At 48.0% G+C, this 12,946-nt stretch overlaps 1 protein-coding gene across 1 annotated transcript; it reads right to left on the minus strand.

Annotated features, from left to right (window-relative positions):
* Positions 1 to 7,083: 7,083 nt before the first annotated feature.
* LOC137091401 (uncharacterized) lies at positions 7,084 to 12,158 on the minus strand. Its single transcript, XM_067455784.1, has 2 exons — positions 10,618 to 12,158; positions 7,084 to 7,303 (listed from the first exon to the last, which is right to left on the minus strand). The coding sequence occupies exons 1-2, from the start codon at positions 11,737 to 11,739 to the stop codon at positions 7,301 to 7,303; spliced, it is 1,125 nt and encodes a 374-aa protein (XP_067311885.1). The 5' UTR covers positions 11,740 to 12,158; the 3' UTR covers positions 7,084 to 7,300.
* Positions 12,159 to 12,946: the final 788 nt, after the last annotated feature.

Raw genomic sequence — 12,946 nt, forward strand, 5'->3', positions numbered from 1 at the left:
TAACGTTAATAACCGCTTCCATGAACATGATTTCTGCCCGAGTCCTATTCCGATTCTTTCCCACGGGAAAATGTCCCAAGATTCTGTGCTCAAACTTGCCGTCATCAAACTACACCTTTGTTAGAGGCGCCCTCTAGCGGACGGAAAAGTTACATAGCGCAACTTTAAGTAAAATATATAAGATATTAAAAAACTGAGTACAAACTAATCCAGACAGGATGTGATTTATAAAATGTTGCATTTACTATGTGTGAAGCACAGTACAAACAGTGAGCGCGCATTTAGTGTGCAAATCTGCATTAGGGAAAGCAAAGAGATTATGCATAAAGTATCTGCATATGTGTGCACGTTCAACAAAGAGTGTACAATATTCAATATGCACTGTATTTATGTGTGACACCACACTGACTGTGACTCATTCTCCCCCGAGTTAAAGCTGTCCATTTGTGTACAGGGCCGGGCTGATGGTCATTTGGGTGGACTCTGAGTTTACTTTAGGATCCCTCCCTTCTTTGATAGCTGCCTCTTGGGGCCTTCAATGTTTTGACATTTCTTGGCTAAGGAGACTGTAAACCCACAAGCTTGCAGTTTTGCAGCACTTTTAGTAGGTTTGATTTAAACTAGCTTCATTTGACCTTTCAGATGTTATTTATGCTCACCAATACTCAAATAATAAAGCAATCTGGTGCAGATACTTGCTTATATGGCCGGTCAGCATGTCCCCTGGAGAGGAGCCCGGGATCTTTAAAGACTTCTGCACAGATGGTCATTTTACACATGAGGAAACAGGATGGATGCAAAAGTCAACAGTTACAGAACAAATTGTGGTAGAGAACCATGCAGGCATTGGTCCCTCTTTATAAATATCTACACCACAGACAGAGGAAAAGACAAAAAACTTGTTCCTTTCGTGCTTCTAAATATAAAAGCAGACATTAAAATGCTGGTGTTTACTTCAAAACATTTTAACTTCAACAGCCATTTCGAAATACATTGGAAACATACCCTGCATTTTGAAATGGAATATAATTTTTGTTATAATTTGTGTTTATTCGTGGCTGAGTTTAATGAACATAAATTAAGGGGTGCCATTTTATGATTTGAGACACATGGCAAAATGTGTTGTAACAGACTATAAAGAAAACATGTATTGTAGATATTGTTTGTATAGTAAAACCTGCACCATAAAAAGTACAACAAACATATAATATACAGTAATGTATGTTACAAAAAAAATCATCAGTGTCATTAATGTGTTTTTTTTTTTTTTTTGTTCTAGACACGGACACAAGCTTGTTCCAAGTTTTGGCAGAGGTAAAAATTATCCATTTTAAATTTCAGTATTTGGCTTCAGAAGTCAAGGCAGCTTGTTTTTCTTTCCTTTTTGGAGCTTGACAGCTCTTTTTTCCCTGTTCCTCTGGAAATATACCAACATATAGGTTTTCAAAATGCATGAGGATGAGTTATGTGATGAAAGAATTTTTATTTTCTATCTCTTTAAGAAAAACCAAGAGATGCTCAGTCAGCTGTTAGTGCCATCGATGCCAACAGGCAATAATTCCTGAGGCATCTGTTGGGCATCTGAACAAAAACCCATCACACTGTGAGCGCATACTGGTAGCATCAAGTAGCTGCTTAAATACAACCATGGGAACCGGTACTGTATATAAGAGGAAATGCATCTCAGACACTTTTAGCAAATACGCCACAACATATTCATGACGCATTTTTATGGCCTTGGTGGTTACTGAGACACAAGGGGAATCTTAATGTGAAACCTTTGGATAGCAATAATGGTAAGGTACCGAATAAATATAAAGAAAGAGCCATCTCTAATTTGCAGTTTCCTTGAAGACGCTAACGCTATAGTGAGTAAATCCGAGAATAAATAGTTCAAAGGATGATCGCAGAACATATCTATTTTTCAACCTCTATAAGCAACGCTGTCATTTCCATAGCTTTCTTTACCTTTGGTTTTGGAGCCAGGCCACCAGGGGATAGTCACAGCTTAGACCACTGGAGACACCGGGGAGAGGCGAAGACCACAGGCTTCTACCATGCATCCTGGCTCCCAGACATGGCTAGTGTGGCGTGTAGAATAATCCCACAGCAGGGCATATGAGATTTGTTCATTTCCAGCACACTCTGCTTTGTCTAGCCATCGTGCCCTCACACAATGGACTGAATGCTCATTGTTAACATGTTTGACGGCCATGCAATTAGTCTAATTAACATGTAACAATGGCAATGTCAAACTTTAGCTGCTTACCAATTAGTCATCCGAGAGCTATTTAAAAGTCTAAAATGAAATTTGTTTAGTATGCATAAGAGCTATGCAAGCTGGCAAGGTGAACTGGCTTTAAACTGGCAGTAAATGGGGCCTTTTGCATGCAGATGTTTTTGAGAAGTAAATATAGATTCATGAACACGCCACGCTCCTCAACTAAACCTGTTTATCTTCTACTTACGGGTTATTAACATAATGAGTGGGACTATAAGGACTAATGACTCCATGAGATTGGTTGCTGTCCATAGAAAACTCTTGGCTCAAATGTGTTAATTAAGGGAAAATGAAGATATTGAGTTTAAATATTATATAATAGGTCAGGAAATTTACAGATCTTGGAATCATAAAACAATATTGCCATGCTGGCACTAAACCGAGTGTATGCTCAAGGGTGGTTCCCTTGACTGGCTTTTGAACTCGAGTGTAATATACATTTAAAGTACTTTTCCTAACCCTACTGCTTCCCAGCTTCTGGGAAGGAAAGCAATTTCTTTTGCTGACTCATGAAAGTCCACATTGTGGCATTGTTATCCTTGTATTTGGTGTGTTCTGATGCTCCACTACCTTTAAAGTTCATTTTTAACCATTCATGGTGGCTAAAACCACCATTATATATCCATACATATAATTCCATATGTTTATCCACTTTTATGTAATTGTAAATTTGTGTAAATATTACATATATATATATATATATATATATATATATATATATATATATATATATATATATATATATATATATATATATATATATATATTAAGACAAGCCCGGTTGATGAAAGTTGTGAAGCACAAAGTACTTCTTTACTTCTTAGAATATCTCAATGATCTATAGAATGGGATCTAATGAATAATTTTGGTAACACATTAATGCAATAGTTAACATAAACTCTAAGCAATATATTTAAGCATTTATTAATCTTTGTTCATTTTGTTTGTTTTTTAAAAACATACAACTGTTCATTCACTATAGGTGGTTTCAACCTATTTTGAGTCAAATATGGACAAATCCAACAGTCCGTATGTCACGGGTACAGAGACTGCAGGAGACAAAGGTGTTAGTTAGCTGAGTTTATTGAGCCCCAGAGAGTGAAACTGAAGTGAAGTGCAGGTGGGCAGGTGAATGTGAGTCTTCGTGAGGGTAGTGGGAATCACTGGAGAGATCGCTGGAGATAATCAATGGAGACTTCGCTGGAGAATTCGCTGGAGAGTTTGCTGGAGAGTTCGCTGGAGTTCACACACACCGGACAGGGAAACACGAGGAGATTCTGACAAGAGAAGTAGAAGATCACAGGGATACCCCAGGTCCGTACTGCGTCCACCTTCCCATCGTCCATCCGGATGCCACTGCTGTAGATGGAGTATCCAAGGAACTGCACTGAGGGCTGATGGAAGGAGCATTTCTTGGCTTTGAGGTAGAGCTGGAACTCCTCAGGCGTTGCAGGACCTCCGCAACGTGACGCCGATGTTCGGCTAGGCTCCGGGAGTACATTAAGATGTCGTCGATGTAAACCAAGACAGATCGGTGGAGGAACTCTCGGAGCACCTCATGAATGAAATCCTGGAATACGGAGGGGGCGTTTACCAGGCCATAGGGCATCACCAGATATTCATAGTGGCCAGTAGGGGTCACAAAGGCGGTCTTCCACTCGTCCCCCTCACGTATCCAGATGAGGTTGTACGCGCTGCGCAGGTCCAACTTGGTGAAGACAGTGGCACCACGGAGATGTTCTAGCATGGATGGGACGAAAGGAACGGGATATCTGAACTTAACTGTTATTTTATTCAGAGCTCGGTAATCGATGTAGGGCCGCAAGCCTCCGTCCTTCTTGGCCACAAAGAAAAAGCTGGAAGCAGCAGGGGACGTGGATGGTCGAATGTAGCCCTGGTAGAGTGTTTCCTTGATGTAGTTCTCCATAGCCTTCTCCTCCGGTAGGGAAAGGGGATAAATCTTTCCCCTTGGTACAGGCTCACCCGAAAGCAGGTCGATGGCGCAATCCCATGGCCGGTGGGGAGGCAGGTTGGAAGCCCGGTGAGGACAGAAGACGTCTTGGAAGTCTGCATAACAGTCGGGAATGTGAACAGATCGCTTATCCAGGGGGCTTTCTACAGAGGTGGCACAGACCACGATATTTCTGGAACGAGGCGTAATGGGGACAGGCAGAGCAGAAAGACATCCATTAAAACAAATTTCTCCCCATTTGAGGACCTCACCTCACCGGACTTCCAAGAGATGACAGGACTGTGCTGCTCCAACCACGGACACCCTAGTGCCACGTCAGCGGTGGATTCCTCCAGAACCAGTAAATGAGTCTCTTCCACGTGAAAAAGCCCGACCTGAAGCTTCAATGGACTGGCCAGGAGGCTGACGTACCGTTTGCTTAACGGCTTGCCGGTCATGGACTCAATTTGAAAGTTTGTCGGGGTACGGGTCGTTGGGAGGCGGAGCTGACGACAGAGGGAGCCGGAGATGAAGTTACCAGCGGAACCGGAATCGAGGAGGGCTGCGACTGACAGGGAAACATCGGCGGTAATGAGGTTCACAACAGTGGTCAATGGTCGGCCCTTATATGTAGCTGGACAGATCACACGCACCAAAGGCCTGGATGGACGTGTAGGACACTTGGAGATGTAATGGTCGGCAGCCCCACAGTATAAGCACAGGCTGTTGGCCAACCGTCTTCTCCGTTCCGCTGGGGTTAATCGGTGATGGTTCGTGGACTGGTTCTGGAGGGCTGACGGGCTGACGGGCTCTGGTCGACGGAGGTACGGCAGGCTCAGACACTGGTCCTGGTGCTCTTTGAGTCACGCGTGCATACTGGTGGTGAACCGGATGGAGAGTTGGATGAAGCGTTCAAGCCCGATGGAATCCTTGTATGCAGCGAGATGCAACCGCGCACGGGGATCTTATCCTTGCCGATAGGTGGTCAAAAGGGCTCGTTCATTCCATCCACTGGCGGCTGCCACTGTGCGAAACTGCAAGGCATACTCATGTACAGACATATTATTTTGTTTTAATTGATAGAGTTGCTCACCAACCGAAGAATCCCATGCTGGGCTTCCGAACACTTCCTTGAAGTGAGCCGTAAAACTGGAGAGGGAATCAAGACTTTTTTGAGCATACAAGGTTTCCGTCCATCGTAGTGCCTTGCCGCTCAGCTGGAAGACGATGAAAGCCACTCTTGATCGCTCAGTAGAGAATAGGTGCGGTTGCATCTATGCATCAGGAGAAAACCGTTGCAGTCCTCCGCTGATCCAGAGAAGGGCGCTGGGTTGGCCATGGGACTGGCAAACAGCGGTGCTGAGGCAGGTGTGCTGGTGGATGCGGAAGCGGGCGCCTGTGGAGGTGAGGGCAGCGAGCGGCGCACCGCATCCACCAGCTCCTGGAAGGGATCCGGGGAACTCATCTGGTGCTCACGGTGTCGGTCCGGTCTTCTGTCACGGGTACAGAGACTGCAGGAGGTAAAGGTGTTAGTTATCTGAGTTTATTGAGCACCAGAGAGTGAAACTGAAGTGAAGTCCAGGTGGGCAGGTGAATGTGAGTCTTGGTGAGGGTAGTGGGAATCGCTGGAGAGATCGCTGGAGATGATCAATGGAGACTTCGCTGGAGAGTTCGCTGGAGACACACACACCGGACAGGGAAACACGAGGAGATTCTGACAAGAGACGTAGAAGATCACAGGGATACTTTGAGGGAGTCCTGAGGTAAAGCAAAGAACGTTAGTACCTTCTCATAGACAAGACCAGACAGTGACTGATGGAGTGTGTGTGTCTTTTGTGCTGTGGTAGATTAGGGTGGTGATGAGGATCAAGTGTGCGTGATTAGAATTCGGGAGAGGGTGTGCGTTGTGAGTGGGTGACGATGGAGCCTGGCGTTTCTGTGACACCGTAACTTTTTTGGTTAAAAATGATTCCCAACTGTACTGTATGGAAATCACGATAATAAACACTAAATATACGTAGTCACGCAATGCTGATGTTGTTAACATTAACAATTTGAGAAGTATAATAATAATAATAATAATCTGCATGGTTTGATGTGATGTGAGCGTTAGATTTAATCACCATTGGTAGCGTAATTTATTGTAATTATTTATTTGCTTAACTGGTTAGACCAAAAGTGGCAGTAATGTTACTCACTTGTTCAGGTGACATTTTTCAGTAAAAATTCTTATTTTGGTCATACTTCTGAGACGTAGAATCCCTGATTCCAAAGTGCAGTATCCACACCGGTGCAGTAACTGTCAGCCACACAAAACATTATTTTCATCAAGAGCTGTGCCGATGCACAACCCACGTAAAGATAATTTATGCAATTATTTCAAACAGGTTTTAAACAGAAATGGCGACAACGAGGCAAAACTTAACAAATTTAAACAAACGGTTGGGTTTGTCCTTATTTGACCCAACCATGGGTTGAAAAACAACCCAGAATTTCTTAGAAATTTAGTACAGAGTGCATTAACTAATATTAACAAATACTTTTACTTTGGATTTTAATAACATATAACTAAAGTTTTATTTGAACATCTAGAAGTATTATTCATTGTTAGATCATGTTAACTAATGTTAACCTTGTTGTAAGGTTTTACCATCATTTTTTCATGCATTATTTGTTGCTGTTTAGTTTTCATATCTGGGGAAAAAATCTGGTACCCAAAGCAGACACCACACCATGCAATATAAAATATTTGTTTACTGAGAATATTTATAAGACTATTTAAAGTGAAACAATTATGTAACTGTAGCAAAGTTCGATATGATAAGGAAGGAAGAGGACAAGGGGTCGGCTGGACGGTTGATGCTTTTCTCTTTATTATAACTCAAAACGTTAGCAACACACACTGCGGTGTGTAATCTCATAAACAACGATCTCTCGATCACTTCCGGGTCGGCACTTCCGGCTTCCGGTTACTCAGTCTCTGTGAGGGGGGTTTGGCATCAACCGTCCGGGCTCTCTCTCTCCTCGATCTCCGGTTCCACTGATGTTTTATCCCCTCTCCGCGCTCATTACTAGAACAAGAGACAGGTGTTATTAATCTGCTTCCAACCCACTCACGTACCGCTTGTCCCGCGGCTCTCTCTCCCGCTGCAGACCTCGCTGAACCACGCCCCCCTTGCCACATACCCCCACCGCCCGACTCAGGCCGGGGAGCCGTCCGGCCTGCAGCCCCCCCCCCCCCCCCATTTCTGGAGAGGAAGTCGGCCACAGCCATCTGAGCACCCGGCCTGTGGACCACCTGGAACTTAAAAGGCTGAAGAGCTAGATACCAACGAGTGATCCGCGCGTTGGTATCCTTCATGCGGTGGAGCCATTGGAGAGGAGCGTGGTCCGAACAGAGGGTGAACTCCCGCCCCAGAAGGTAATAGCGGAGGGTGAGAACGGCCCACCTGATGGCAAGGCACTCTTTTTCGATGGTGCTGTACTTAGCCTCTCTCTTCGAGAGCTTACGGCTAATGTACAGCACCGGCCGCTCTCCCCCCTCCACCTCCTGGGCCAGGACTGCGCCCAGCCCCCTGTCCGACGCGTCAGTCTGCAACAGAAAAGGGAGAGAAAAGTCAGGGGAGTGTAAAAGCGGCCCGCCACATAGAGCAGCCTTAACTCGGGTGAAGGCCTGCTGGCACGGCTCCGTCCATTGGACCGTATCTGGTAGCCCCTTTTTAGTAAGGTCAGTCAGAGGGCTGGTGAGGTCCGAATAATTTGGTATAAACCGTCTATAATATCCCGCCAGCCCCAAGAACTGTCTTACCTCCTTTTTGGTCTTGGGCCTCGGACAGGTTGCAATTGCGGCGGTCTTATCAATTTGGGGACGCACCTGCCCATGACCCAAGTGGAAGCCCAGATACCTTACCTCCACCCGCCCAATTGCACACTTCTTCGGGTTGGCCGTGAGCCCCGCTCCCCTCAACGACCTCAAGACCGCCCGGACATGCTGCATATGCCGCTGCCAATCGTGACTGTAAATCACGATATCGTCCAGGTAGGCAGCAGCATATGCGGCATGTGGACGCAAAATCCTGTCCATGAGTCGCTGAAAGGTAGCGGGTGCCCCGAACAAGCCGAAGGGAAGCGTGACGAATTGGTGCAATCCGAACGGCGTGGTGAAGGCCGTCTTTTCTTTGGACAATGGAGACAAGGGGATCTGCCAATAGCCCTTCGTTAAGTCCAATGTCGAATAAAATCGAGCCGTGCCCAGCCGATCAAGCAACTCGTCAACCCGCGGCATTGGATACGCGTCGAATTTCGACACTGCGTTCACCTTGCGGTAGTCCACACAGAACCTGACCGAGCCGTCGGTTTTAGGAACCAAAACGATCGGGCTCGCCCAGTCACTGTTGGACTCCTCTATTACTCCCATATCGAGCATTGCCCCTAATTCTTCCTGAACTACTTTTTTTTTGTGTTCAGGTAAGCGATACGGCCGGCTGCGAACTACCACGCCCGGCTCGGTCTCGATATGGTGCTGAATTAAGTCGGTACGTCCCGGTAGGGGCGAGAACACGTCGGCGAATTCCGCCTGTAGCTTTGAGAGATCAGTGAGTTGGGACGGTGAGAGGTGATCTCCCCCAGGGGCCAATGCGACCGATTGTGCTTTGATGCTCGCCTCTGGCCCGAGATCATCCTCTCCCCCGATCACCGTCGCCAACAACACTGATTCCACCTCATTCCATTTCTTCAGGAGATTGAGGTGATATATTTGCCGTGCCCCGTTCCTATCGGACCGTATCACTTCATAATCGAGGTCTCCAACCTGTCGTGCGACCTCAAACGGCCCCTGCCACTTCGACATTAATTTAGAGCTCGATGTAGGGAGTAATACGAGCACTTTCTCTCCCGGTGTAAATTTGCGTAGTCTCGTACCCCTGTTATACGACCGGCTTTGGCGGTCCTGGGCTTGCAACAAATTCTCCCTTGATAGCCGCCCCAAGGTGTGGAGTTTTGTTCGCAAGTCCAGCACATATTGAATTTCGTTTTTGGCCAAAGAAGGTCCCTCCTCCCAAGTTTCTCGTAGGACGTCCAGCACCCCCCGGGGCTGCCGTCCGTAGAGAAGCTCGAAGGGGGAAAACCCCGTGGAGGCTTGCGGGACCTCCCGCACAGCGAATAAGAGGGGTTCTAACCACCGATCCCAATTTTTGGCGTCTTCCTGTACGAATTTACGGATCATGGATTTAAGAGTGCGATTAAATCGTTCGACCAAGCCGTCTGTTTGTGGGTGATAGACGCTTGTCCGAATCGATTTGATGCCCAATAACCCGTATAATTCGCTTAGCGTGCGTGACATAAACGCCGTGCCTTGATCAGTGAGGATTTCCTTCGGAATCCCCACTCGGGAGATTAAACGAAACAGTGCGTCCGCAACACTCTTCGCCGAGATGTTGCGGAGAGCCACTGCTTCCGGATATCGTGTTGCGTAGTCCACGATAACTAGCGCAAAACGATGTCCGCGTGCGGATCGCTCTAATGGCCCGATGAGGTCCATCGCAATTCTCTCGAAGGGGACCTGCATTAATGGAAGGGGGCGCAATGGCGCTTTTGGGGAGGCCAGTGGATTCACCAACTGACATTCAGGACAAGACGCGCACCACCTGCGCACATTGTCGTGAATGCCTGGCCAAAAAAATCGGGTCATTAAACGATTCAGCGTGGCCGCCTGTCCCAGGTGGCCCGCCATTGGGTTAGAGTGAGCCGCCTGGAAAAGCATTTCCCGGCGGCTCTTTGGTACTAACAACTGGGTTGTATCCACTTTTGTCTGAGCGTCTTGAGTCACTCGATACAACCTATCCTTAATTATGGCAAAATAAGGATACGTGACGGGCAAGGCGGGTTGAAGGGACTGACCGTCGATAGTGCGGACCTGTTGGAAAGCATGTTTTAGGGTATCGTCCTGAGACTGCTCCAGAGGAAAGTCATCGCGGTCCGAGAGAATCAGTCTCTCGACCCCGCTCGGTTCCTCTGAAGCCGTCTCCGAGGGCCCCGTATCAGTCTCGCCAACCTGCACCCGCACCGCCCCGTTCCTAGCCTGGTTCCCCCAAGCGGCATCCGCGCATATCGACCCCAATAACGCCGGAAAGGCGGGCCAATTCGTCCCCAGAATTAGCGGATGCCGGAGGTGGGGACTAACCGCCACCTCAACACTATGATTTTCTCCCCTAAACTGTATCGTGACTGGGACCAGCGGATATTCCACCACATCCCCGTGCACACACCGCACCTTAACCATGCGGCTTGTATCCAATGCCCCAGGCTGCATCAGGCTTTGATGGATCGAGGTTTGGTTACATCCTGAATCCACCAAGGCCTGATATGTACCCCCCTTGATACTCACAGGAACTTGGTACTCTCCTGCTTGATCAGGGGTGGTCCGCTGGACGTCCGGGACCCGGATCATTGTCCCGATGTCCATCATTGGACATCGGTCCACAAAATGGTCCGGGTCACCGCACCGCCAGCAGGCCAGCCCAGGCCTGCCCGCCGCCCCTGCGGCGGGGAGTGGGTTGGAATATGAGCGCGGAGGGGGGGTGGAACCGGAACCGTTATCCCCGCCCGACCCCAGCAGCCCCGCCCCCCTGGGCGGGGCCCTCGAACTCCCGTATTGCCCTGGGCCCATTCCACCCCGACCTCTGGGGGGAATACGAGGGGGCCCTGGAGGGCGGGACCTAGGGAGAGGGACAGGAGGAGAAGGAGAGACAGAGGGGGGAGAGAGAGAGGGAGAGGTTAGTCGGGGTTCGCCGACCCCTGGGCACGCCACCAGATGGTCCTCCGCCAGGTTGATGGCCGTCGTCAGCGACGTGGGCCGGTGGCACTGGACCCACTCGGCGGTCTTCTTGGGTAGCCGAGCGATGAACTGCTCCAGTACCACCAGATCGACGATGTGGTCCACGTCGCTTCCACCGGCCAATAGCCATTTGCGGCAGGCGTCCCGGAGCTGGTGGGCCATCGCGAAGGGCCGGCCGGTCTCCCCCCACTCGAGCGAGCGGAAACGCTGACGGTGCTGTTCGGGGGTCCGACCGACCCGCTGGATGATGGCCCTCTTCAGATCGTCGTAATCCAGGAGGTTCGCCACCGGCAGTTGTTGGGCGGCCGCCTGGGCTTCTCCGCTGAGCAATGGAATAAGGCGCACCGGCCACTGTGCCCGGGGCCACCCGCAGGCCTCCGCCGCTTTTTGAAAAAGGTCTATGAAGGCCTCGGGATCGTCCTGTGGCCCCATTTTGTGGAGGGGCACGTGGACCGGTGCGCTGGCGAGCCCGGCGGCTTCGGTGCGAACCTCCCGGTCTATCCAGCTCCGGAACCTCTCGCGGTCCTCTTGCTGGCCGCGGACGATGGCCTCGAATCGACGCTCCTGGTCCGCCCGCAGCTCCAGCATGGACTGATGTTGTTCCTGGTGGAGGGCCGCGAGAGAGGTGATAATGTCCGCAAACGGCGTGGCGGAGGGCGTTGGAGTAGTCATGGCGGCGGCGCGGTCCTACTTCCTTCCCGGGTTTCGGCACCACTGTAGCAAAGTTCGATATGATAAGGAAGGAAGAGGACAAGGGGTCGGCTGGACGGTTGATGCTTTTCTCTTTATTATAACTCAAAACGTTAGCAACACACACTGCGGTGTGTAATCTCATAAACAACGATCTCTCGATCACTTCCGGGTCGGCACTTCCGGCTTCCGGTTACTCAGTCTCTGTGAGGGGGGTTTGGCATCAACCGTCCGGGCTCTCTCTCTCCTCGATCTCCGGTTCCACTGATGTTTTATCCCCTCTCCGCGCTCATTACTAGAACAAGAGACAGGTGTTATTAATCTGCTTCCAACCCACTCACGTACCGCTTGTCCCGCGGCTCTCTCTCCCGCTGCAGACCTCGCTGAACCACGCCCCCCTTGCCACAGTAACATTATTCTAATATTACTCATTCTTAAATTGTGCATAATAATATAAGACTTCTTGTTAAATTGCTTCTTGCTGAATATTTTCTACTCAGGGTAGATCATCATTTCTCATAGTTTGCTATTCCATAAATTCATAATATGGTTGTTGGGTAGTGGTTTAAAAATCACTCCTCTTTGCTACTTACAAATAGTCTTTAGCTTCTATTACAATTCTTATTGTACAAAATTACTATACAGTGCACATGGCGTGACTTTCAAAACACATTTATAAATAATTAATGCAGAGGGTTAAACACATTTCATGTCTTTCAATAGGGTCCTTAGTTAAGTACAAACTGTTAAGAAATAAAAAGTTGTCCACTGTATCTATTGTATATAAAGTCTAATTTGATCACTTTGTCTGTACATGTGAAAATGTGGTACATATATGCTTTTGTAATTAAAATCAGTACCAGCAAACAAGTACTTATTCTAAAAAGCCAAATCTGGTGCAAAACAAAATTATCATTTATAAAAACGAGGTAAACAACAAAGAGAATCGGTCATTTAACATGCTCTGACCAACAAAAAAATATTCTTAAACACTTTTAAAGCAACTCTGCGTATTCATCCAAAATATAACGCTGTTGATTAAAGGCTGAACATTCCTTGACATACACTTAAGAGCCTACAAACGGCATCAGTTATGCAGTAATTAGAAATTCAGCAACATCACTTTCCACAGATGAACACACCCAAACAAAATGCAGCATGGTGGGAGAAGAACTACGCACAAGCAATT

Source organism: Pseudorasbora parva, chromosome 10 (genome assembly GCF_024679245.1).
Source record: "Pseudorasbora parva isolate DD20220531a chromosome 10, ASM2467924v1, whole genome shotgun sequence".
Lineage (NCBI taxonomy): Eukaryota > Metazoa > Chordata > Actinopteri > Cypriniformes > Gobionidae > Pseudorasbora > Pseudorasbora parva.